Raw genomic sequence first — 26,204 nt, forward strand, 5'->3', positions numbered from 1 at the left:
GATAGCGTGTTAAAATACGAGCTGAGGCTATTGGGAATGTGCAGAGCGGAGCAGCAGTGCAGTGAAAGAGCTCCTCTAGCACTTCCCCCTCCCGGCGCTGATGTGAGGGGCTGCCTGCCTGGGTGGTCTCCCTCTCTCTCCACTTTGGTGAGCTGTTGCTTAGCAGCTAATAATAGGAGATGTTTGCAAAGTAATTTGCCTCTTCCTCGGCCAATGAGAACCAGAGCACTTTTCCATCAAACCACCCTTTTCAGGGTTTGCAAAGGGGCTACCTCTCCAAATGTTACTGCAACAGGATCAGAGGTAGACTGGCGGAATCCGCTCGCCACTTTCTTCTGCTTTAAAACGAGTTGCGCGCTATAGCTGGACGAATGAAGACCGAAGGATCTATACGGATTGGAGCACATAATGTTGGGATGGAGTTGGAAGACTTTGGCTCAAGGAAAGACTAGAGAATATTTCTTCAAGTTGAACCCGGTGGATGCGCGTGTCGCGAATCTTGGATTATTATTATTATCGCTTGTTCCTAACGCGCCGCGTTTGCCTTTAACTTTCTTCAGCGCTTCTTCTGCCCCCCGTTTGGACTATGGCCTCGGATCCCAGAGACCCGGGACCGGCCGGTGGTGTTTTTGGAGATTTACCCCCAAGTTACACACGCTCTCCGCCGCCTGTGAACTCAGATCTCCTCCGGAGACCCAGTTACTGCCACGCCGCTTTTGCGTTAAAACAGATTTCTAAGGTGACAAACGCTTTTCCGCTGGAATATACAAACACACACACACACACACACACACACACACACACACAGACACTACGTTGTTGTTCTTCGTGTTCGTGGTAACATATTTGTATTTCAGGGAGCCAGGGAACTGTTAAGGACTTTCTTTAGCCTAGTTTCAGAAGTGTTGAAGGGAATTTACTTTCTTTTTTTTAGCTAGTGAGAAGGAACTGCTCAACAGGCTACATACAACATAGTTTGCTGCATATCTGTTTAGATGGAGAGTAAACAATGCTAAATATGAAAGTAAGAGTGCGGACAGCGACTTCTATGAATGAAAGCCGAGTCTTCATTCATTTAGCCCTTCTGTCCGCGCGTTTTGAGTGTTTTTGTGCGTTTAATTCGTCCCTCAGTGTTCAACCTGGTTGGTCTAGATACAATATAGCGTGTTTGTTTGACAATGCGCGCGTCCCGCTGAGGAATTCACTGATTAAGTTTGATCTGACAAAGCATCAGTGAAGCGCATGAACGCTTGGCTATGTGTCAAAACTCCCATGAGTGAAACCAAAACATGTCCAGTTATACTGCAGCTAGGACTGCCAGTTGCAGGAAACTTGTGAGGTCCTTGCAAACCCTGGCTACGTGAATCTACATTTTTGATCAAATTGCTTATAAAAGTGTTTGCTTTTCTATTATAGCCTGTTAGAAATGCTTACAAATACACTTTCCTTGTAACATGCTGCTGTGTGATAACAGAAGAACCAACAGTTATTGTTTATAACAAGACATGTTTGACAGCTTTTAGCTGAAGGTGTGCGATCCCATTTGTTTTAACATTCTACATTTTGAGGGTTAAGCTTTTGAGCAGCTTTTATATAGATTTCATAATCTGACTTAACCGTCTTCTTTAATAAAGAGATGAGCAGCGAATTCAGACCAGATGAGAAACAGGCCTGTGAGATGTTTGGAGAAAGTCCTATAATACTATAAACAGTTAAAATTCTTTGAACTTTTTGGAACTTTGAATTTAATTAAGACAAGGAATATGTAAAAATGAGGTACAGATGAAAAAATATATATTGCAACTAGTTGAATGGATGGAGACGAGGGTATAACAAAATGATTTTACAGGCCTATGAATTTCTCTAACTCATGCCATGTTACTACACGTTACTACATTATATGATAACATTCATGACATTGGTGGGATTTAAACTTGTCAGACTGGTATTTAAACTTAAATATAAAATAATTCACATATTATTTTCTTTAACATTCCTTACTTTACAACAAATAGACAGTGTCTTGTTTAAAAAAGAAAATAACCTGACTTGTAAATGTTAATTCATGTGTTCAGGACAGTTCGCTATCCTGGCAGGGCACCGTGTGTTACAACCGATCTGAAATAGCATCACTGTACATGTGAATAAGTGTTCCTCTCTTGTGTCTCAGGGGAAAGCTGTGGGACAGAAAGCACCACTGTGGATTCGGGCGAGGTTCCAGGCTTTTCTCTTTTCTCTGGGCTGTCACATCCAGCGACACTGTGGAAAAGTCCTTTTCATTGGACTTCTTGTGTTCGGAGCCCTGTCTGTTGGTTTGCGGGTCGCTGCCATTGAAACGGACATTGAGAAACTATGGGTGGAAGGTGAGTCCAAGCTTTCATGTTTCGTTTATGCGCTGTGTGGGTTTATTTCTGGTGAGGAGATCTGATGGAACAAGTTATTTGTGAGCTGTATGTTGCATAGGGTCAGAATTGACATAGTGATTTTTATTTTAGAACTCTCTCCCAAACACTTCTGACTGCCTTTGCTTAGCTTAACTAAGCATAGCTAGCTTAACTGATTGAAAATGTGATTGTGGTGCAGTTGTTGGGCGATGTAGACCCAGACCTTGTGTGGGCTTCTGATATGAAGTCTCAGGATCTTTGAGCGGACATAGACCGTGGCCTCTGGAATTCCATATCTCCTGTCACGCACACGTAGCATTCTTTTTCCTAGCGCATGCAAGCCTTCTCTTGTTCTCTCCCCATCAGCCTATATTGTTTGCGGTGGGTGCTGCGCTTGATGTTTTTCTTTTTCTCCCTTTCCCGTTTGACGTCCTTTCCGTGCACCTCACTTATCTGTGCATTTTCAGGCAGCTTTATTTGGTTTTCACACTGCCAAATTCCTTCTAAGCCCCCTAGGCTTTCGCCACACTGCTGATCCCCTGCACAGATGGGCTGTGTGTGAATCGTTAGCCATCTTTGAGGTGCTGACCCTCCCCCTCGTGCTCGCTGTGTGGTCCTTCACTATTCTTGGATTCCATTCAACAATAAAGGCACCCCCCTTTACCAAAAAAAAGTGAATACAGCTGAAGTTTACCCACCTGTTTCACACTCACACACACAACGTGCACACGCTCATGCACGAGCATATTAAGCATCTTTATTTTCTACTTTAGTAGTTTGATTTGAAAATAAAATATGTTGTTCATAATAGCTTAGCATTGGTTTGTTGCAGAACATGTGGTGGGGCATTAATATAAAACGGTATATGCTTTTTTACAATATCACCGTCAAATAGTATGCTTTTCTGACTTGCTGAAAAGCAATTTTTAAAACAAGTTATTACTTATGAAATATTCCGATCTCCAAAGGAGGTTATATATGAACAAATGCTCTCCGGTGGGAACGTTAGCTGAAGTCAAGCAAAGGGAGTTGTCAGATGTTGTCAGTGAAATTTGTGTTTTAATGTAAAGCAGGCATAAAGCATGGGGCTCCTGGAGTGAAACGCCAAAGTGCTGAAAAGGAACGCTGTGCCTTTAAGAGGCAGTGCCTGTGTTTCTAAAGTTTCTGCCTGCGTTGTTTCCCCCAATAGCCCATTGACAAAGCTGCTCTGGGCTGAATGGGGAGTAAGTGGTATGGTAACAAGGAGAGGTTAGTTCTCACACACAGGCACACACATTCACTTCTGCACACATACACATAAAAAGTCACAGGGACAAACAAAAGAGTTTTATAATAGGTCTTGTGATTGGGAATTGAATTTAAAAAGGTCCCTGGTGCTGTTAGCGATTACTAAATAGTTGCATATATCAATGACTTGGCAAGCCAAAACATTTTCTTTCAAAACGAATCATGATTTTTAAGGACAGAACTAAATGTTGCAACTATTTTGTCATAAAAATGTAAATCTCTGGGGGAGCTGTAAAGAATAGCAAAACGGTCAGGGGCTGTGGATCTCACACTTGCCCAGCTGTGCATTTTGGAGCATATGCCTCCTCATTACCCCTGAGGCGGTGACTGTCCCTCCTTCACCTCTGCTCTAGCCCCCACCCAAATGTCACCCAGGCCACCAAGTGTCCATGTCCTCAGGGACCACCCGGGCCACCCGTAATTGCTTCCGCCTTCCATCAAATGATGTGCGAAAAGCAGCAACCTCGTGTTTAGATGCCTTATAAAAACGAAGCAACAGTTTAGTTGGGTTTAGGCACCCTGTTAGGAATACTGTGTGTTTTGTGCCACAAAGAAGTCAGAATGTAAAGACATATATCCAGCCAGGCCTAAAATTCATCAGTATGCTTGTATCTGACTGTATGTATTAATTTCTCACTGTTACCAAGCAATGGTTTGTTGTTTAAAATTATAGATTCTAGACAGTAGAAATTGTTGTTCCAACCTTTGTATTTTGAAGAACGTTTTGTTGTATTTTTGTCCATACAATGAAAGTCAGTGTGGTCCAATGTTGTTTTGGACCCCCTTGAATTTTGTTGTGACACATTTGACACATTCTTCAAAATATCTTATTTTGTGTTCCACTTAAAAATGTCATACAGCTTTAAAACAACACAAGGGCTTTTGGCTGAACTACCCCTTTAAGTCATGGGTTAATTCTTGGGAAAGTGTGATTTTAGCTTGCATTGTGAGGCAGGGGAAAGAGGCGATAAAATGAAATGTAGGATGACGGTTTGGGGGCTGGTGAGCGAAGAAACATTCTAGCATCTACACCCTTAAATTACTCTGGATTTCATGTTTGCTCCTTATGTGCAGTGTCGGATTGCAGAGGGGAATTTGTTTGGAGAATTAAGAGAGGGGGAGAAAAGATTGAGAAAGTTGTGTTTTCAAAGGAGCTCAAGTTATTTCGTCTGGTTTCTGACACCAAAGCGAGCAGTACCACATCTTGTTTTAATTGTGTGGATTTTAATATTTGATTGAGCTTTTTGAGAGTGAAGGATGATGAAAGCTTTGTCAGTGACGAGTTGCCTATCAGCATGGGGCAAAAAAGCAGACTTTGATATGTGATTATATGCTTGAGTAATGCTGGCCTCCCAAAAGGATTGTTGGCATTTACCGGTCATTGCAAAAATGTGTGCCGGGCTAAACAAACGGCAAACTTTTTCAAACAGACGGACATGTTTATGTACTCATATACAGTCGTAACTTAATTTTTCTCATCCGTTTTGACACGATTTTGGTGTGCCTGACAGACGTGTACACACAGACAAGCTGTACAAACATTACTCAAACGTGTGCAGGGATATCTGGGTAGCAGGCCTGCTTGAGTTGTATAAAGCCACCAGGCAGCAGAAGAGAGGAATAAAGAACATATACACATTGCATGAATGACCTTGTCCACATGCATGTGGACTGATGGAACCAGAGGGAACCTGTGCTTTGCACAGACAAATGTGGACCTTTCAGTGTTATCTAAACAAAAAAGAAATGCAAGGTAAATGCAATAATTCATTAGAAAATACACAGTCTTCCAGTTCTGGTGCTGGATTCGAGAGAAAGAAAGCTCTATGAAGCATTATTGGAGGTGAATGGCAAGCCGCAGTACCCCAGCTACATAAATAAACCTTAACTGCCGAGACTTAGACCTCACCAGTAGAAAGTACAAACAAGGCCAGAGTCAACCTGGGTCAGTTGAAAATGTTTACTTCAACCCCCCGTTTCCACCCCCACCCCACACAGGCCGGCTTTCCAGCCCCCATTACTCAAGAACGGACAGCCATATTATGAACTGAATGCATCCCTTCTCAAAGTTTAGCAACTTTCTACACAAAATTAGAGCATTGCCAATTAAGGCTTGACTCACTCTGCCAGGGTTTTCATTCTCTTAACCTAATCAGTTCGACTTGTTTTTTAAACATTGGGTGCTTAAGAGCACGATGCAGTTCCAGAGAATGTCAGTGCAGCAACAAAACATGTTTCATATCTAGGACATTGGTGCCACGATCAGAGAGGCGAAATGAGGTATAACTCCATAGCAGAAGTGCTAGGGTACACCTTTCTGTTTATATTCTTAAGCTAATGTTACTAGAACAACGCCAGCAAAGGCAGGAGGAGCCCAGACCCCCAAGAAGCTGCCCCTCTTGCTGCCCGATTCAGACAGTATTTCTTACATTCAGTCCAATGAGGGTCATTCTCTTTGATCCATGCTTTAAAAAAAAACAGAAACTGGTCACTTTTTTTTGGAAAAAAGTCTCCTTTTTGTCCTTCTCAACAGTTTGTCCTTTTGGTTAGGGTAGAAAAAACATTTTCTTGGTACGTGGTGGAAAAGAAATGGTTTCTGGGCTCAATAAATTCATTTCCAGTTTGAATGAAACCAGCAACGTGGAAAAATTTTGCCTTTCACCATGGGATGAATGTATGTTTCAACCACACATTAAGCTGCATTAGCAGCCAGTGGAGTGCCTAATGTGGGCATTTTTCACAGCAGCCAACACTGGGGCTGATTAGCATAATTAGTACAGGGAAGGCTATACATATGGAAATGGCTAGGACCTAAATGCCAGAACCGGTGGAAATTTATGTCAATGCTGACAGAAGTATCAGGTCTGAATAGGTGCTAGCTCAAGCATAGTTTTAACCATCTTGATTTGTTTTTAATATATTTTTTCATTACCTGCCATCTGGAGGGTTACAGTGCATGATGTGTGTGTGTTTAGTTTTATCTTCAAGGCTGAAAGTTTCCTCAGAAAGATGCACAGGAGGACACGCATATGTGCGTGTGCAATTCTCACCCATAGATAAGCTACGAAGCCAACCCTTCCTCCCTCTCGCATTGTTTTATCAGCTGGGAAAAATCCAGGTCCAATTGCTTTTGTAGTGAGTTTCTCTTTATTTTGTTCCTGTTTGTTGGGAAACAACTGAAAGTGACTGAAAATGAGGGTGACAAAGACCTGCATTGAGTCTCTTGGTGGCCTCGAGTTAGCGCTCATAGAGGCAGAGGTGGAGCAGTCTCCATCTGCCACTGTATTCGTGTGAGATGGGGTGGTTCTCTCAGTCATGGTCAAGCCATTGAGACTCCTCGTGATTGAGAGTTGCAGTGAAGCTGAAATGTTTAAAAAGATTTGCACTTGAGCCAAATCTATCCTTCTTGTCTACATAATGTGTCTGGAAAGAAGAGGAAGAAAAAATCAAACAAAGAACTTGGAATGGACATTATGAGGTCTTGACGGACCCAAGGCAAAAAAGCTGGACCAGCTTGTTTTGTTCTTGGTGGTTTCATATACTAATGTGTGTGGGAGAAAAAGGGAAACAGAAAAAGAGAGTGAAAGCCAGTATGGGAGAGTGTGTGCGTGGGCAGGCACTGGCACCCGACTGTGTATCTGAGCTCTTGGGTTTACTTGGGTGGTGAAAACAGGTAAAAATGTCTCTTTCAGCACTCTTCCTTGTGGGACTTCCTCCAGAACAGCGTGAGTCCTTTCAGAAGCCTCTTAATCCCTCTAATCTGGCCCACAACACTTTGAAGGTGGCCTGTCCTAATGGAGAAAGCACTGGGTTTCAGACTTTGCTGCTCATTGCTACTGCACCACATGCAAATCCTCAATTCGTAGACACTACAGGCATCTTTTTCCATTAGGTTAATTTAGCATGACCCTTGTTGAATTTAGTATTTTTTCTTGCTCTCCTTTATGCATCAATACGGCAATCGTAACTTTATTTCAGGTCAATGTGAGCATGCAGTTGTAGGCAATATGTTGCGGAGCATTCGACAATCCAAGCCGGGGTGGACATGAGTGAGATTGGAGCTGACAGGGTCCACTAGTGGGGTGACACTGGGGAGCAGGGGGCTTCTTCTTCATAGTTAATTACATGTCACTTTCCATACTGCCCACTGGGAGGGAACCCCCTCACACCAGCTCATTTTGCTGGTCTGCTCCCGGGTGGGACCTTGAGACAAGCTTGCTGAAGCTTGCTACCATTGTGTTCCAGCCAGTGAGGGCAGACTGTAGATTAGCTTCAGCTTTTACCATTTTATGTGCTAGAGAGTATTTACAGTCACACAACTATCTAATCTGTGAGACGCTGAGAATGGTTTTCTTTCCGGCAAAGTTGAGGAACATTGGTCAGACCCTCCTCGTGGATAATTGGCCTGTGATGGTGATGTCACCCCCAAGGCTGTGAAAAATGAAGGACAACAAAAGAAGGAGGGTTAGTGCTTGGGAGAGAGTAAGCTCTGTATGGGAGTATGGCTGGATCGATATCACACAACACCTTTGGTGTCTGTTGAGTGTTTTTTTAACAAAATCTTTTATAATCACAAGCGCCTCTACTCTGTTCCAGTCCCAGCAACTCAAAGCAAAGATTAGTGCTTTTAAAATCCCCCTAGGCTTCTGTGTTGGACAGATCTAGCTGTTCGAATCTCAAATGTACACTTTTGTGCATCACGTTCCACCGTCTGTGGTGCGTTTCTGGCCGTGCAAGTATTTGCGTGCCTGTCTCTTTAAGTGTACGGCAGCAGCGAGCCGAGAGAACAGAGCAAAGCTCCCATCTGGAGGGTGGCTGAGTGGAGCGGTGACTGAGCGGCGGGGCCCACTCGGGCCTCTAGCTGGGTGGTCCAGATGGGAGGAACCAGACACAAATAGCTATAATTTACTTCAGGAGCCCCTGTAATTACAGGCCCAAGGATTGGAGCTCAATTCCTGCAGATGCCTGAATGCATTAAATATGAACATGCTGTTTGTAGATCGACACAAATACGTGTTTGCATTTTGCAAATGGAAACGGCCTTCAGATTTCGTCCGCCACATTTTTTGAAGTAATGTGTTTACGTAACCTGCATGTCAGATAGCTGCATGAATGGAACCAGGAGGTTGAATGTTTGCATGCATCCAGTTGTAAGCTTCAGGGCAAGTCACATGGCTTTTATATTTGCGGTGCAGTGTCTTTGTTTCTGTTCAGCTTTTTCTTTCATTAAACGAAACCTTTCATGTGTGTTAAAGGATTGTTCTTAAAGCCACTTACAAAGCTGTGGGCTACCCCTGACAAGAACAGTACCCCTCTCTCTCTATCTGTATTTCTCTCTTTCTCTTTCTCTATGTCGCTTTCTCTCCGACTCCCTCTCTCAATTAACTGAGGCAAGCAGCGAGATGTGCAGAGAGAAGTGGCTCGGTGGGCTCAGCCAGCCACTGCAGGCTTGTCATCGTGTATTGGGACGTGGAGGGGCAGACGGGCAGGCTCTGATCTGGGCCGGTGCGTTTCATGTGCATTTGGCATGGCCGCAGATACCCCGCGTCCTCTTTTCACCACCGCCTCCGTTAATTAGGGGGCTGGACCCCGGAGTTTCCTCTGCACTCTTTGATGCTTTTCATCCCGACTCAACATACCACATGAACAGCATTTCTTCCTCTGCTCTTCTGCCTTGCTCACATCTTGGATCCAGGCATGGTGACCTGTAGATCAAGTCCCAACGTCTTGAATGACCTTCCCATCAGGAACCACAGTCTGTGCTTAGCAGTGTGGAGTTAGGCATTAATTAAACTGGTGATGGCTAGATTGGGCTGGGAAAGTTTTGTCAGGTTTTAGCCAGCCACATTGTAGAATTTATGGAGGATTCTGTGCAAAAGCCTGCTTGTTTGCCTTGTGGGAAAGTGTGGGACATGTCATAAGTAGTAGTTTTACTCTTTAGTGTGCTAAAGACACAAACGTGATCCACAAATCATAACAAACCGTGTTGTCTCTCTGTCTCAGCTGGCAGTCGGGTGAGCAAGGAGCTACGCTACACAAAAGAGAAGCAGGGAGAAGAATCAGTGTTCACCTCACAGATGCTCATACAGACACCGAAACAGGAAGGAACCAATATTCTTACCCAGGAGGCTTTGCTGCTCCACCTGGAGGCTGCTCTGTCAGCCAGCAAAGTTCAAGTGTCTCTTTATGGAAAGTGAGTACAACCCCCAGCAGGATTACAGGGAATTTCAAGCACTTATAAACATGAGGGCCAGTCTTTTAATGTGCAGTTGTACCATTTCCACCCACAGATCTTGGGATCTTAATAAAATTTGCTTCAAATCCGGAGTCCCAATTATAGAAAATGTCATGATTGAGAGGGTAAGCATGTTTTTATTATGCAATTTTTGGCTTGCTTCATAATAATTTTCTTATTATTGTTTGCTTAGTGCTTCAGACAGCTATTATAGTGTTTATTCAACTTAACTTGCTATTTTTTGTTCTGTGCCATGAAATCTGCCTTACCGAAGATTATACTCTTATTTCTTTGCAGATGATTGACAAACTTTTCCCCTGTATGATCGTGACTCCGCTGGACTGCTTTTGGGAAGGCTCTAAGTTGCAGGGAGGCTCTGCCTATTTACCGTAAGCATTCTGCTTATTCTTATTTAATATATAACCACATATTTCTCAAATAGCTTCACTGGATTAGCTATGAAATAAGGGAATGTGCCTGAACTGTAGTTCTGAAACTTTTGACCCCCCTCCTTGATATAACACACGCTTCCATAACAATTGGGCTTTACCTTCAACCAAAACGGCGCTGACTGCGACAAACTCTGACATCAAGCCCCTAGCAAAAGCTCTATTTAGTCTGTTGATAAGCTGAAGTCTGGTTCCGTCGTCAGTGTGGCTTGAGCTGTCAACAGTGTGGTGAGGGGGCTTTACAGGACAATCTCTAATCCTGCACCCCTGTCCCACCACCCAATCCCCCAGCCTGAAGAAGCCCTTACGGAAAGGGGACAGAGAGAGAGAGAGGGAGGGAGGGAGGGAGAGAGAGAGAGAGAGATGACTGCTACTGGGTGGGTAGGAGGGAAGGGTGGGGGGGCAGGGGAGCCTTTGGGTCAGACAATGGTAAGCATTCTTTCAGTTTACGAGTGAGTGTCCATCAGTGAGGGGGCCCTGGAGGGGGCCCGGCTTTGTCAGCACTGGGTAACACTGTGCATTCTCATGGTAATCGCCCAGGCTTGGAGCTGTAAGTTGTCCAACAAATAAAATGGGCATTATTCAAGTCGTGGGCCCAGAGAGAGAAAGAGGGAGGAAAAAGTGGGAAAAATTAACTGTGGATGTTGGACATTGTAGTTTACACTTCCACCCAAAACATCTCTTTAATATTTTGCTGGGAGAAAATCAAAAGCCATGTTGTGTTCAATGTCATTCAGGAAAAAATTGGTTTCAATTGGTTGAGACTGATTCTGTCAATTCTCATAGAGAATTCTCAAACATTTTTTTACTTATTGTCCAGTTTTCTCTATTTGGAAATGTATGAAGAGGGCCTGCGTTAGCCACTGAGGCTAATGTCCTCTCAGGCTTCCGCTTCAGTTCAGCTGTTTTTTTTTTTTCATCTAAAGGGAAAAGAGCGAGAGAGAGACAGAGGGAGAAAGGGAGGGAGAGAGTGAGGGAGAAAAAAACTTGAGGGAACAAAGAGCAGCAATCTATGGAAAAACAAAAGGGCCCAGGCCGGTTCACTCAAGCAAAAAATAGGAGATAAAGGAGACTCTCTTTGCAAGCAGGAGCAAAGGCGCTTGGTATGTGGGAATGGGAGAGGACCAGCTTTATTTGAAGCTGCTCTTCATGAGTTATTAGAGTGAGATTGGGCCTGGAGTTAGGACACTATTCACTTTTATTCTTCTTTACCCACAAATACTCATCACGGTGAAAGGCCCCTCTTTCAGTCAGGGGGTATCACTCTGGGTTCTATGGCATTTTTACTTTTTTTTTTTTTTTTAGCTACATAGGGAATATATATAATCATTTTCAATGCCATAATAATGAAATAATGTTAAAAGTTTGAGGTTGTCAGTGTTTCCAGAATCACCCAATCAGAACATTAAAAAGACTCCAGCTGTAACTCCGCTACCCTAGAGAATTAGTCTTTGGCACATCAATAAACAATAGTCCACTTTCTCAATGCACACTAAGTGAGAGAATATAGATTAAAACCTGCAGGATAAGGGGTTGGGCTCAAAGCACAACCCTTCTCAGCATTCCCACTGCCCGCCTTCATCCTTATCAAGATGTTTTAGAGGCAGAGGTAATCGTTATGACTCGATGCACAAAGTTAAGAGACAGCAGCCTGTAGACCGCCGGCACATTATGCCCCTCCGTGTAACAGGATAATAAACGCTACTTTATGCAGCATCTGTAGTCCGCCACCACCAGGGAGGGACTGGTGCCGACAGGCCTGGAGAAGCAGCGGCAGGGTAGGGAAAAGGGGTTTGCTTAGAAAAAGCTTGCTATCTTTTGAAAAAAGTCATAAAATTGACACCTTTAGTCTGTTAATTTAATTGAAATGTTTACATTTTTAGGGGCATGCCTGACATTCAGTGGATGAATCTGGACCCCCTCAAGCTAATGGAGGAGTTGAGCCAGTTTACATCTCTAGAGGGCTTCCGAGAGATGCTAGATAAGGCTCAGGTGGGCCATGCCTATATGAACCGCCCATGCTTGGATCCCAATGACACAGACTGCCCTCACAGTGCCCCTAATAAGGACCCACGGCAGGTGAGCACAGTGTGTAATGCAAATTACTTATTAATATGAGTCTGTAGAATTTATACGATTGCATTAAATGTGTGGTCTGCGTTTTATTTAGGTCCCCGACATTGCTGCTGAACTTCAGGGTGGTTGCCATGGTTTCTCCAAGAAGTTCATGCACTGGCAGGAGGAGTTGATCCTGGGTGAAAGAGTAAAGGACTCCCAGAATGCCTTGCAGAGGTAAGAAAGAAAGAAGGAGAGGCAAGAGGAGGGGGTATGTGGGTGGGCCTCTCTAAGGAGGCCCTGACAAGAGAGAAAGTGAGAGAGAAAACCAGAAAGAGACAGAGATGGAGAGAGGGAGGAATCTTTCTGACTCCTAATAACCTCACACATCCAAGGAATTCCTTACATGAAGAGGGATCAGTTTCCACCTCTGACCCCAGTATAGGAAAGACCAATTAAACATGATGGACAGCCACATAACCTATGGACAGATCTCAAATGCAGAGTGGAGGAAAATGAAAACACACTGAATGGAAAAAAACATGTGATACAAAGTAAACAAACTGGGTAAACTAAAAGCAAGAGCAAATGTATTTTCCCACCTGTAATTTAAACTCATGTGTATATATTCAATGCAGAGTTTAATCTGCAATAAATGAAAGTCTCTGCAGAAACGATATATTGGCCTTGCGCCCAGTGCTTGAGCATTGTTCTAATCTCAGTGGAAGCCAAAGAGGGACCACTTGCATCATTCCAGCCTTTATTATAATGTGTCTCCATATCAACACTCACTTTGCAACACGATTGTAATTGTACGTGCATGTTTCTATGTTCAGATCTCACTCAGCCCTTTGTATTTTCCTGTATAGTGCGGAGGCCCTTCAGACTATGTTTCTCCTCATGAGCCCCAAACAGCTCTATGAGCACTTTAAAGATGACTATGAGATTCATGACATCAACTGGAATGAGGACAAGGCCACTGCCATCTTGGAGTCCTGGCAGAGGAAGTTCGTTGAGGTAATTTCCTGTTTCATAACACACCCACACATCACTTTGTGAGGTCTGAATGGTTTCAGTGACTGCGGAGGGTGCCCAGCTGGGGTGGAAAGGTAAAAAGAGTGCAGGAGGTCACAAGTGGTGCAAGAGGGTTGTTTTCCTTAGACCAGAGGATGGCAACGTCTGCCTGAATTCCATCAATCCTCAGCTGCCTAGTAAACGGAGTCCTCCTAGGAGGCCACTGACAGACTCCCAGTTATAGGAACAAGCTGTTTTTGTGATAACTGACACCCAGCATGCTCACTGAAAGAGAGAGAGAGAAAGAGAGAAGAGCCTCCAGTAATTTCTACTGCCTTAGAAAGAGAGCAAGAGCAAGGGAAGTGGAGTCAGGGGAGGTTGGGGGGATAGGGCACTGTAAAAACAAAGTGCAGAGGTATTCCTTTCCCTTAAGGTTGTCGGCCATTCATGGTGCTGATGGAGTAGCCTGAGAGACCATGTGATCTCATCTGATCCATCTGACCTCTGCCCTCTGGCATCTGTGCTCATTATTTCTAACTTGTCAAGCTTCATAGGGTCTTATGCTATCTTGTTTGTGTCTTATTAGGATAAAATACGAGGTACAGCCCACAGTAGAATGAATGTTTGTGTGGCTTGTCAGAAAAAGTAATTCAAGATTTGTCCTGTTCCGCAATGAGTTCCACAAGTTCATTCAAAACACACAAAGCTAGGTTAAGCAACTTTGCTCATGCCGAAATGTATTAAATTGCAGCCTGTTGCAAGCCTCTTTGAATTGACCCACACATGTATGCTCTTTCCAATCCAAATACTGGAAATCATGTAGATGCATTCTCTGGGTTGATGTTCAAAACTGTGATTTTGTTTCTAGGTTGTCCATGGGAGCATTCCTCAGAACTCTTCCTCCAATGTTTACGCCTTCTCGACCACCACTCTCAATGACATCATGAAGTCTTTCTCCGACGTCAGCGTAATCAGGGTGGCAGGTGGTTATCTGCTCATGGTAAGACATCCATTACTGTGGCAACTCTAGTTAGGGCTAATGGAAATGTGATGAGCGTGTCTCCATATGTGTGAAGCTATTCCCTTACATGTGACTTACTCTCCCTTACTCTCTGTGCACAGCTGGCATATGCATGTGTGACCATGCTGCGCTGGGACTGCGCTAAGTCTCAGGGTGCTGTGGGGCTGGCTGGAGTGCTTCTAGTCGCTCTTTCTGTGGCTGCAGGACTTGGTCTGTGCTCACTGCTGGGGCTGTCCTTCAATGCCGCCACCACACAGGTAAATACACACCTAAACGTCTTAAATTCACACTCAGCCTCAGGGCTTGGCTGTAACTCAGAGCTGTGCGTTCCTCCACAGGTGCTGCCATTCCTGGCCCTGGGCATTGGAGTTGATGACATGTTTTTGCTGGCTCATTCCTTCACCGAGACCAGATCCAACATCCCGTTCAAGGCACGTATCTCATAAACACACTTTGGACCGTGACTTCTAGCAGATAAAGATTTTGTTTAGGTTTTATAAGGATCACAGCTCATTCTTTGCCATATCTCTCCATAGGAGAGGACAGGTGACTGCCTAAGAAGAACCGGCACCAGCGTGGCTCTCACCTCCATCAATAACATGATTGCTTTTTTCATGGCTGCCCTAGTGCCTATTCCTGCTCTCCGAGCCTTCTCGCTTCAGGTATGAGCGTGTATTTTCTGTGTGAGTATATGCCATCAACCATTGCACCCTGTGATGCCCCATTCAGACAGACTGGCAGGAGCGTTGATTATCTGAAAAGGGCAGTGAAAGTTGGTTTTAAAAAATGACCAGTCAAAGTTAATTCAAAGTGAGGATGGCCTTTGTTGTTGCTCGTTCTTGCATTCTCTCTTTATTTTATGGTCAAACTTTCTCATCCAACTAAATTCACAGCCTGGTTTTCAGGTGGGGAGGGGATACCAAGAGAGAGAGAGGTAATGAGATGAGTGAATATATGAGTATATCACCCAGCCATCAGACTGTGCTTCTCTGATCTCCCCAGGCTAACCCTGGGTGGTCTGGACTGTAATGATACAGAATATAATGTCTGTCTGAGGCTGGCGGTGTTGGGGGGGGGGGGGGTTCTGCTCAGACTCGCTGTGACCTTGGGAGTCCCCTTTCCTTGGATTGTTGACTATTTGTGGAGTGATGGGGGAGGGGGTTGCTGGTTGATTTAGGGTGCATATTTTACTTTCTGGGATTCAATCCGAGGCACTAAAACAGCGAGGGATCCTGAATGCAGAGTGTTTTTTCTCAAGTTCAGACAGCAGCTGTGGAGTCGGGTGGCAGCGTAGAACTCATGAACGAAAAGACTTGGCCTTTATCCTGAAGTCTCTCTTTCTCTCTTACTCTTTATTTCAGGCTGCTATTGTGGTGGTCTTTAATTTTGCCATGGTTCTGCTGATCTTCCCTGCCATTCTGAGCTTGGACCTGCACAGGCGGGAGGACAAAAGACTGGACATCCTGTGCTGTTTCTACAGGTAGCTAAGATGCACTGTCCTTACTTAATATCAGCCCTTTTTATTATGCCAAATCCTTTGGTACTCAAGATGGGAATTTATATGTTTCTTTTCTTTCAGTCCCTGTTCATCTCGGGTGATCCAGATCCAGCCTCAGGAGTTCTCGGACGCTAACGACAACCACCAGCATGCTCCGGCCACCCCCACCTACACTGGCTCCACTATAACCACCAGCACCCACATCACCACCACTGTACAGGCATTCACCCAGTGTGATGCAGCTGGTCAGCATATTGTCACCATTCTGCCACCCACTTCCCAGATCTCCACCAGTCCTCCATCCATGGTCCTATCCACACCCACTCCCACCGCTGACCCTTATGGCTCCCAGCTGTTCACCACCTCCAGCTCCACCAGAGACCTTCTAGCCCAGGTGGAAGAGCCCAAAGAGGGGCGCGAGTGTGTGCCTTTGCCTTTCTTTCGCTGGAATCTGTCAAGCTTTGCACGGGAAAAGTATGCCCCTCTGTTGCTCAAGCCCGAAACTAAGACTGTGGTGATCGTTGTTTTTGTGGCTCTTCTGAGCCTCAGCCTGTATGGTACCACAATGGTCCATGATGGACTCTACTTGACCGATATTGTCCCCAGAGACACAAAGGAGTATGACTTTATCACTGCCCAGTTTAAATACTTCTCCTTCTATAACATGTACCTGGTTACCATGGATGGCTTTGACTATGCCCGTTCTCAAAGACAGCTTCTACAGCTTCACAATGCCTTCAACTCTGTAAAATATGTAGTTAAGGACAGTAATCACAAGCTTCCCAGAATGTGGCTGCACTACTTCCAGGATTGGCTCAAAGGTAAGCTCACAATAAGTTATTTTTCATTAAGGGTGCTTGCTAAGGCTACAGCTTTTACGACTGTTTTCAAAATGCCTACCACTAATCAGCCTCTTACTTGTCTTGCACCACTATGTTGTTTATAGATAAGTATATATAGGTATCTACGAAATATATGAAAAATGCCATTTTCAGTTGTACTCGTTCATTGTGTCGGAAATGCTCTTATCTCTAAAGGTGAGAGAAAGAGTTCAGTGAAAGTTCACTTCTGTCATCTGCTTTTGTGTTCAACCCACCTGGGCATAGAGAAGATTATGGGAGGGTCAGGGGTTATCTTAGACTGTTTGTGACCTCTCTGCTCACATTAGTTTGTATTGAGAGCTTAACTGTGAGGTGAATCCACAATAACTAAAACCCAGCGAATTGAAAAGAAGCTATTTATTTTGAAAGGCTGTGGAAACTGGAGGTAGTTGAAAGACTCACTCTTTCTCCCCTATGCTATTTCCTTTTTTTGTGAGGAGATCTCTGTAATTACAGAATGGTTGTGGAAACTGTTTTTCAGCTGTTGCCAGACTTTGTAATTTGGAGAGCACGAAAAGCTTTCTCTGGTTAGTTTATTCAGCCCACACACATTTATTCAGCACCAGGCAGAAAGATGGAGAACCCAGCAAGGGGAGGGGGAATTTTGGTTTATACGGCTGTTTGTGTGTGTGGATTGGCATTAAATCTGACCCGAGTTTTTGCCCCCCTCTCTAAGGGAGGAGTGATTTTAACAATCCTCTGTCATAGCTTTGAATTGTGAAAAGTAGGAAGGTTTGAACAGCTTTCTCACAATAAGTCTAATTGTACCCATCCACTCTCCATGTAGGTCTGCAGGCTACATTTGATGCCGATTGGGAAGCTGGCAGAATCACCCATGACAGCTATCGCAATGGCACGGAGGATGGAGCGCTGGCCTACAAGCTTCTCATACAAACTGGCTCTAAGAAAGAACCTTTCAACTACAGCCAGGTGTGTGGTCAACTATTGGAGCATTCCGTTTAAATACCTCTCTAAAACTTTGCATCTATTCCAAAACTTACATTTACATATATTGTTTCTTGTAAAGCTCACATCCCGTCGCCTGGTGGACGAGGATGGTCTTATTCCACCAGAGGTTTTTTACATCTACCTGACAGTATGGGTCAGTAATGATCCGTTAGGCTATGCTGCTTCCCAAGCCAACTTTTACCCCCATCCTCGAGAGTGGATCCATGATAAGTACGACACCACTGGGGAGAACCTTCGCAGTAAGTAAACCAAATACAATGACTTTACAAAGGTAGTCTAATCATATTTATGGATCATATTTAAGTTTCAAAAGTGTGTTCATGTCTAAGAGCATTACCTCTTCTCTCTTTCAGTTCCTGCGGCAGAGCCTCTAGAGTTTGCTCAGTTTCCTTTCTACCTAAATGGCCTCAGACAAGCCTCAGACTTCATTGAAGCCATCGAGAGTGTGCGCACAATCTGCGAGGAATTTATGCGCCAGGGAATTCAGAACTATCCCAACGGCTACCCCTTTTTGTTTTGGGAACAGTACATTGGTCTGCGCCACTGGTTCTTGCTGTCCATCAGCGTAGTGCTTGCCTGCACCTTCCTGGTGTGCGCCATCCTCTTGCTCAACCCCTGGACTGCAGGCGTCATTGTAAGTCTGCCTTCCTCTCACCCTAATCCATTTCTAACTCCCTTTTTTCTAGCCTCTTCCCCTATTCTCTTACTTCTCTTGCTCCCCCTGATCCCCTCAACACAGCTCAATAACTTTGCCACCAGGGCAGTTTTCTGGGGAGGTCCTTGGCGGGTTGTCTAGAGGGTGCTGCCTGCATATACACATATACACACACAGTCACACACATACATACTCTCCCCCTCATCTCTTTTGTAATTCAAATGGGTGCAGCAAGACTTTCTAAAGAAGAAATGCAAAGCTCTCCTGAAGGCTTTTACCTCCAACTGCCTTTGTCCAGAAATTTAGGGACAGGACAGATCTGCCCAGTCACGACCTTGGCCTGCTAAACCCATCCATCAGGGACTGAGTGTAGTGGGGGTAGTGGGTGGGTGAGTTAGTTCAGGGGCTAGGAGGCGTTTCACACAGGCTGGTGGGGTCCTCAGCCCAACATGAAGAAGCAAGGAAACTAGACCTTGGTTGACAAGGCCTTGGTTGACATGTATTTCTGGTTTAGCTGTAATATGTCCCACTTATTTGTGTGCAAATGCCTATGGCATTTATTTAAATGAAAAGTAAACAGTTTAGTGATTTTTTTTTTACTCTAAACTGGCTCTGTCCTCTTCAGTTTCACAGCCTATATGTGGCCTCAGTAAAATGGGTTTTACCATCTCCAATTTAAGCATGACCAAATTCGACCCCCTGCCAACATCAAAGGTTTTCAGGGCAAAGACTTAACAAAGTGCCCTATTTAATTTATAGAAAAACAGTTTTTCCTTAGTAGGAAAACATGGCACTAGGAAACATGGCTCTTTTATCATATTGTGTCAGTCATTTCCCTTGCTCGGAAATTAAGAAAACATGGGAAGGGGCCAGAACATAGCCATTATGTAATCTGATACTTGGGGCAGATGACAGTGAAATGTAGAAGACATTGGTCCAATGTGGCCCATTTCTGCGTTGTGATTTATGTAGTGCCATTTCTATACACATAGATCATTGTGATGCAACTCCTAATATGCTAATCGTTTCTTCTACTTGACAGGTTTTTATTTTGGCTATGATGACGGTGGAACTTTTTGGCATCATGGGCCTAATTGGCATCAAACTGAGCGCCATTCCTGTTGTCATCCTTATAGCATCCGTTGGTATCGGAGTGGAGTTTACTGTGCACATTGCACTGGTAAGACCATCTCGTACAGTAATTCATCAGTATTTGTATTTCTGCCAATACAATCAAACAGACCAGTTTCATTCTCTCTATTTTCCACATTGTAGGGTTTCCTAACTGCCATTGGGGACAGGAACACTCGTTCAGCCGTGGCTATGGAGCATATGTTTGCTCCTGTGATTGACGGCGCCATCTCTACTCTGCTGGGAGTGCTTATGCTTGCCGGTTCGGAGTTCGACTTCATCATGAGGTGAGTGATTGACATTTCTCCAGGCGGGTCTCTGAGGTTGGCCCATATGCTGGCTTTCAAAATGGTGGTGGGCCTTAGGCAGGGAGACAGTTGTCCATGTGGCTGAAGGGTACAGGTGGTAACGTTTGCCTTCCCATCACCTGGTGTTGTCAATCTGGATGTTAACTCCCCTTAGACCACCACAGCACTCTTACAAACATCCTTGAGCCGCTTGAATGCACAACAAATGGAGGAAACATCAAGGGAGTGCAGCAGCTGCTTGTAAACATGTAAATATACAACCCACTGCGTGGTGACTCAACATGCACACACTTGCTCACAGTTTTTCCCACCCTGATTGCGGGGAGGATTTCAACTGGTCAATCATTTGGTTGTGAACTCCCTTTAGCCACTGCATTTGGGCAGCTTTTCTGCCTAGTTTAATGCCTACTTCACAGAAAGAGCATTTTTTTTCCAACTGGATCTGGGCTCTGCTGAAAGCAAACCACAACCTTGAGATCCGCCTCAAACAGACCCATGACATAAAAAATGGCTTAGTTAGAGGATCCAGTACAACATAGCTGCATGTTGAAAATTAAAAATATGCCTCTTGGTCCTTTTTCAAACACCCACTTTTTGCACCAAAGAATAATTTGGAAACGAGGAAGAGCAGTGTGGTTTGGGTCTCCAGGAAACTGCAGGGGATTGTTATAGCAGATTGCTTTAGGACAGTGGTAAAGCCCGGAGGAAAGATTGGGGGTTGGGGATTGGAGCAAACCATTTGGTGCAAGCGGTGTGCCAGCACTGGGGCATTCACGGTGGGAGGTCCTGTTTAGATGTAGAGAGAAAGAGAGAGAGGTCTGGCCCTCTAGCTGGGGAGTAGCATAAATACATTGCTGTAAACATCTCCTGGCTGTGGGACACTGAATAAACAGGAGAACAAGCTCAGCGGCCCCTCTTAGAACGAGCCACCCTTTCCAACCCCTGACTTGGAATGGAAAAGATTACAGTTTATATAAACAACAGAATTCCTAACACTAGGTCTACTCTGGAGGTCTAACCCAGGCGGGGCCCATGGATGGTTTAGTCTTTTTTTTTCCTTTTTTCTTTTTCTTTTTCTTTTTTTTCTTTACTCCTTAAATAAATCACGCTCCACTTTCGGAATGTTGACTTAGTAAAATAAACATGCGCCCTTTTTCCAATCTTTTCATGTATACAGGACCGTCAGACAGAATGAGCGCTTTTAACTAACAAAAGGTGGACGTAAGTGCAGCCAGAGATGGTTGGCTGCTTTGTCTGATTTTTTTTCTCCATTCTTAAACAGTATTCATGTTTTCACTGAACATTAGAAACTGTGTTGAAAGGATGATTGTGCCTTTCTTGAACTAGTATCAAAGTGTCACTCAAACGTGTGATTCTTCTAATTGTTTTAGCCATTGCCGTAGAAAAAGATGACTGAAAATGAAAATGGTTCACACTTAAGTTGTCTGATTCTTCTATGTTGAAACAGACATGAGAGAAGTTGGAGGCAATGAAAGCAGGCTTACTTGTCTCCGTCTGAGAAACCCATAGCATAGCTCAGTCTCTGGTCTAAATGTGGCATATAATTCTGACCAAAGTCTCCGGTAGTGCTGTGTTTTACGCACAGACCCCGACGGGCCACCTTGGAAATTTGGGTTTTAGAGGTCAATTTAAATATTACCTCTCCCTGACTGTGCATAATGACTTAAAATAGGTAATTATAGTCTTTTAAAGCCAGAGGTTCTGTTATACAGTACAGGTCTTGGTTCCTCAGGGAGCTGCGATAGAGACCAAACCAAAATAGATCCAAAATGGAGGTTCAGTGGTGCGATGACCGTCAGACCTGTAATCTTTTTAACAGGGTTTTTTGATTCATTTGTTTGACGGTTCTCAGAGAGCCAAAGTAAACACATGGCCTCATTGGAGGAGACGGGTCAATGGACAGCAGTTTCCACTGTACGTCTGGAATGCTCCAAGCAGATATGCCAAAGATGAACTTTTTCCCCTCTCTTTCTTTCTTTCTGAAACCCAAGGTTCTTGTAGATGTGACAGAAGCAAAAATGGTCAGAGGGTGGGAGGTTAAAAGAACATTCCAGACTTTTTTTCCAGATTCTGTTCCTCTTTTTCTTACCTCCAGAAGTCTGAACCACAGCTGAATTGTCTCTTTTTAGTGTAACCATTTAACTGGAGTGCTCTCTAATTTTCTCATGCACTGTCTTTCTTGTGGTGAATCAGAGCCCTTCCTCAATGCTCTGAGCTGAAGCACAGAGGCGCAGACACCCTCACAGCCCTGCAGCCTATTAGCGAGCACTACATGTTAACACGCAAGCCAGTATACACAGCGAAACTACTATAGCCTTACATCTCTAGCCTTTACTTCTAGCGCTCACCCATGAGCTAAAGCCTGGGAAACCTCATTCACCACCCTCTCCCTTGGCCCCTTCGTTCAAACATACATTTTCAGCGCTGCTTCCAGCCTTAAGCAACTCTGCACCACTTCACACTGCTCCACCAGACCCGCTAGCGCCTGTGCCAACCAGACCTCCATGTTCTTGGCTCTGGAGGTGGAGGGTGGTGCTTCCTGCTAGTCCTCAGAACTGGATTGAGGTTCCTGCTTTAGTCACCTCCACTGAGAAAATAGCTAGTCTTAATCAGACTGGTTTTGCACACAGAATACTTGTTGACTTGAGCCAGTATGGCTGTTGAGAGCCAGAAGGAGGGAGACAGAGTAGGAGGAAGAAAAAGGTTGAAAGCAAAGGTCTGGCCTGGCCTGCTCAGCGTAAACACAAAGGTGGCGTGCCCTGGCCAGGGTGAAACAAGATCTCAATAAGACAGGGTATTACGTTTCTGAGGAGAAAATTACATTAACAGCAGTGGCAGCTTTTAAGACCGAGGGAGGGAAGAAAGCAGAGGGAGAAAAGCAATGGAGAGGAATGGTGTTTCTGACGCGTAGAATCTGTTCACTAATGTAAACACATCTCCTCAGGAAGTGGCAGGGCAGTGGTGATAGATGAGGGCTCCCAGAGGGAGAGAGAGCTAGCACTCGCTATGAAGATGGAACCCAGGAATTTCTCTCCAGCTTTGTTAGGTCGCCAGGAGAGAGGAAGCAGTGAGAGGAAATGTAGGGAAAGAAATCACCATCCTACAGGAACTCTTGGATATCACCTTCCTCTTCTAGATGCTGATCCTATTGTCTCTAATCTTGTTTGAACATGCTATGGATGTTTGGTGGCTGCTTTAGCATTAATATTCTCTTCATTTGTGGTTTTCCCTGCAGATACTTCTTTGCGGTGTTGGCCATACTGACATTGTTGGGGATCCTGAATGGTCTGGTCCTACTTCCGGTACTGCTTTCACTCATGGGCCCGCCAGCGGAGGTCATACCCGCTAACAATGCCAACCACTTGCAAAGTCCCTCTCCTGAGCCCATGCCTCCTCCCATGAACCACCACGGGTATTACGCTGGGCACATTCCCAAGGGACCACGTCAGGCGTTCTCCGAGACCTCCGAATCCGAATACTATTCTGAAACTACAACCACCTCTGGCATTGGCGAGGAGGAGTACAAGTACTGTGACAGGAGCGCATACATCACGTCTCCAGCTCAACCTCCAACCTCTCACATCCTGCTCGAAGCCAGCAAGAACCCCAGCTTCCCTAAGCTAACAGTAAGTCGACCTAACAGAATTTTTTTTTAATCAAACTGCTTACGATAGACCATTTGAGCACTTTTGTAATGTGTTTGTGCTTGTTCTTGCCTCCAAGGTGGTGAAACCTCTCAATGAAAACACCTCTAAAGGACAGAACAGCGAGTCCAAGCAGAATGCAGTCAACTCAGTCAGTTCACAGATCACACGGTGGGACAACAAACACGAGTACCAAGGGCAAAGGCGACAACATTTACCTAGCGACAGGACCCACTGTAGGACTACTCAGTGTGGCCCAGGGCCACAACCAGGGAGAGGGCAGCAGCAAAACAGGACTACAGCCCCAGCCCACAGCTCTGGGGCATTGCAGCGCCCTAACAATGCAATCACCATGGTTACAGCAACAGCCTCTGTGACAGTGGCAGTGCACCCCAGTTTGCCGGGGTCGTACCAGGGTTACATGCACGATGGATTTGAGGATAACGAGTCGGACTCTTTTGATGACTCTAAGAGGACTTCTCAAATGTATGGGAAAGCTACACATTATAAGAGGGACTCTTTGGAACTTCAAGATTTGGAATCCACAGAGAAAAACCAGCATCAAGCTAACCAGGCGCTAGGTAAAGACTCTAAGCAGCTTTCAAATTTCAAATCCCAGTACTAGAGAATGATGTAGTTTAGATTATGATTGTTATTACTGATCCTAACAATGTTCTATTGCATGTGTTACAGGTGGTGCATGGATCCAAGCAGCCAAAGATTGCTAGACTGCTCCCAGCCCTTTGTCTGGAATCTCTGGCTGTTTTGGGAAGTTCCCAACCCCAGCCTGGTGTCTTTTATCTCTTTGAACTGTACATAGACCTCACACAGACAAGAGGATTTATTTTAAAATTATTAAAAAGGTCTTCTTAGACATTTATAAATATATATATTTTAATACTAAAAAGAGGGAAACTATTTTAAAATGTGCTGTATAACTTGTGTATTCTCTTGTGTAAAAGATGTATAAGAGGATTTGGAGGCATTGTTCCCTCCACTGTATAGATTATAAAATGTGCTATATGTAAAATAAGTGAAATGATATTAGGTTATTGAAATGCAAGGTCAGTGTTCTTATTTTTTTTTCTTTTTTTTGCTGCTACACTTCAAATTTAAGATGACGTGTCTTGAAAATATGCAGTACCCCTTTCCCCAACATAAGCCAAGATTTAACTTTATATTAACAAGTTCTTATACTGCAGCCAATAGGAAGCTTATCTGTATTGTTCAAAGGTGTTGACTTAACTTTGATTGCACTGTACAAAATCAAGACCTATATAGATAACAGTTTTTCTCAGTTAAAATTTTCTTTCTTAATTTATTTTACTTTTTACTGACAGCAACCATTGTGCCTTCTTAACTTTTCAAACTGTTCAGTAATACATCACTATACTGTTAAGGGTCAACATTGTGACTGATATGGACTGTTAGTGTAATGTTATCATCTGTTTTATGACTTCTCATGGTTTTAAGTGTGAAATAGTCTATGTCTAGTACAATTTGCAGTGAACAGCAGGAATGGGTTTGTTGTTTCCTGTTACATGTTCCATTATAAACTCATTTGCAGTCTACATTTATATACTTGAAGGGGTGGTTAAATGACACTTTTTTTTATTTTCCTCTATGGTTATTTTAGCCATACATGAGTAAGCTTCAGTTTGTCACTATATATGCCCCAGCTAAACTTTGGGAGACATGAGGCAAACATGTTGTTTACCCAAATATCATTCAGAAAGGGAATTTTGCATGAGTGCAATTTTGTTTTCTCTTTTTTTTGTCATCTTGTTGGCTGCTTTGTAAATAGCAAAAGCCCTGCGCAATTGTTTACCTGGTAGTTGCCCTCTGGGCATCTCCCACAAGGCCAGTGTAGGGACAGATAAACAGCTCTGGTGCTAGTCTTCCTAGTATTGTCTGCAATTCAGTTCTCCTTCTTAGCTCACTCTTTCAGTATTGGTCACGTCACTGCCAGAATAAATGCAGGGAAAAAGTGTTAATGTAAGTGGCAGCTTCTCTCACTCTCTTTTTCTTTCTCGCTCTTTATTTAACAAATATGTTTTACGGAAACAAACCAAGTAGCTACTGTATCTGGAAAACAAAGCGACACAAAATAAGCGATCTAAAGCACATGTACAGCTTAAGGACAGAAGTGGCTTGGGCAGACAGGAGACAAGGGTAGGGGACAGGGGTCCTGCATAGGGGTTTTGTTTCAAATGTATGTCATGCCATATAAATTATTTATATAAAATTTTTATTTTTGTAGTTTGTACAGATGTTAGTCACTAGACTGAAGTTATATTTTTAAAGAGTAAATATATTATAAATATAAATATATAATTATATCTATTTGTTTCTCAGATTTTTTTGTTTTGTTTTGGGGGTGGGGGGAGATTGGGTGGAGCGGGCTTTGAAATCTTCATATTGCTGTTGGAAATAATGAAGGAAAGGGGTGGCTACGGTTGTCCACCTTGTGTAGACTCTTTGCCTTTCCTTCTTCATGTAAAGATTTGAAGAGTTTCTGTTTTTGTTGTTGTCTAAAACACTGTGACTTCAGAAAACTTTGAGGAAAAAAGAAAAGAAAAACCTGTTGTGACCATCATTTCCTTCACCCTTTATAGGAATTCAACTAACAAAATAAATGTAAAAGAAAAAAAA

The 26,204-nt window shown here is 43.9% G+C and overlaps 1 protein-coding gene across 1 annotated transcript; it reads left to right on the forward strand.

The window, feature by feature from the left end:
- The first annotated feature begins 304 nt into the window (after positions 1 to 304).
- On the forward strand, positions 305 to 26,204 carry ptch2 (patched 2). The gene is made up of 22 exons (XM_073849049.1): positions 305 to 739; positions 2,171 to 2,363; positions 9,675 to 9,864; positions 9,962 to 10,031; positions 10,204 to 10,295; positions 12,239 to 12,434; positions 12,526 to 12,647; positions 13,280 to 13,427; positions 14,293 to 14,424; positions 14,547 to 14,702; positions 14,784 to 14,876; positions 14,982 to 15,107; positions 15,807 to 15,925; positions 16,025 to 16,764; positions 17,612 to 17,754; positions 17,852 to 18,032; positions 18,147 to 18,427; positions 19,491 to 19,628; positions 19,724 to 19,866; positions 23,144 to 23,534; positions 23,632 to 24,133; positions 24,246 to 26,204. Exons 1-22 carry the CDS (start codon positions 587 to 589, stop codon positions 24,278 to 24,280), a joined length of 4,344 nt encoding a protein of 1,447 aa, XP_073705150.1. The 5' UTR covers positions 305 to 586; the 3' UTR covers positions 24,281 to 26,204.

The sequence above is a fragment of the Garra rufa genome, chromosome 10 (genome assembly GCF_049309525.1).
Source record: "Garra rufa chromosome 10, GarRuf1.0, whole genome shotgun sequence".
NCBI classification, from domain to species: Eukaryota; Metazoa; Chordata; class Actinopteri; order Cypriniformes; family Cyprinidae; genus Garra; species Garra rufa.

Excerpts from the sequence above, each read along its gene's own strand:
- ptch2 (XM_073849049.1), top strand. The coding sequence starts at position 587 with ATGGCCTCGGATCCCAGAGACCCGGGACCGGCCGGTGGTGTTTTTGGA. Across the intron at positions 2,364-9,674 it reads TGAGAAACTATGGGTGGAAG|CTGGCAGTCGGGTGAGCAAG; the intron begins GTGAGTCCAAGC and ends TCTCTGTCTCAG. Across the intron at positions 14,877-14,981 it reads GATCCAACATCCCGTTCAAG|GAGAGGACAGGTGACTGCCT; the intron begins GCACGTATCTCA and ends ATCTCTCCATAG.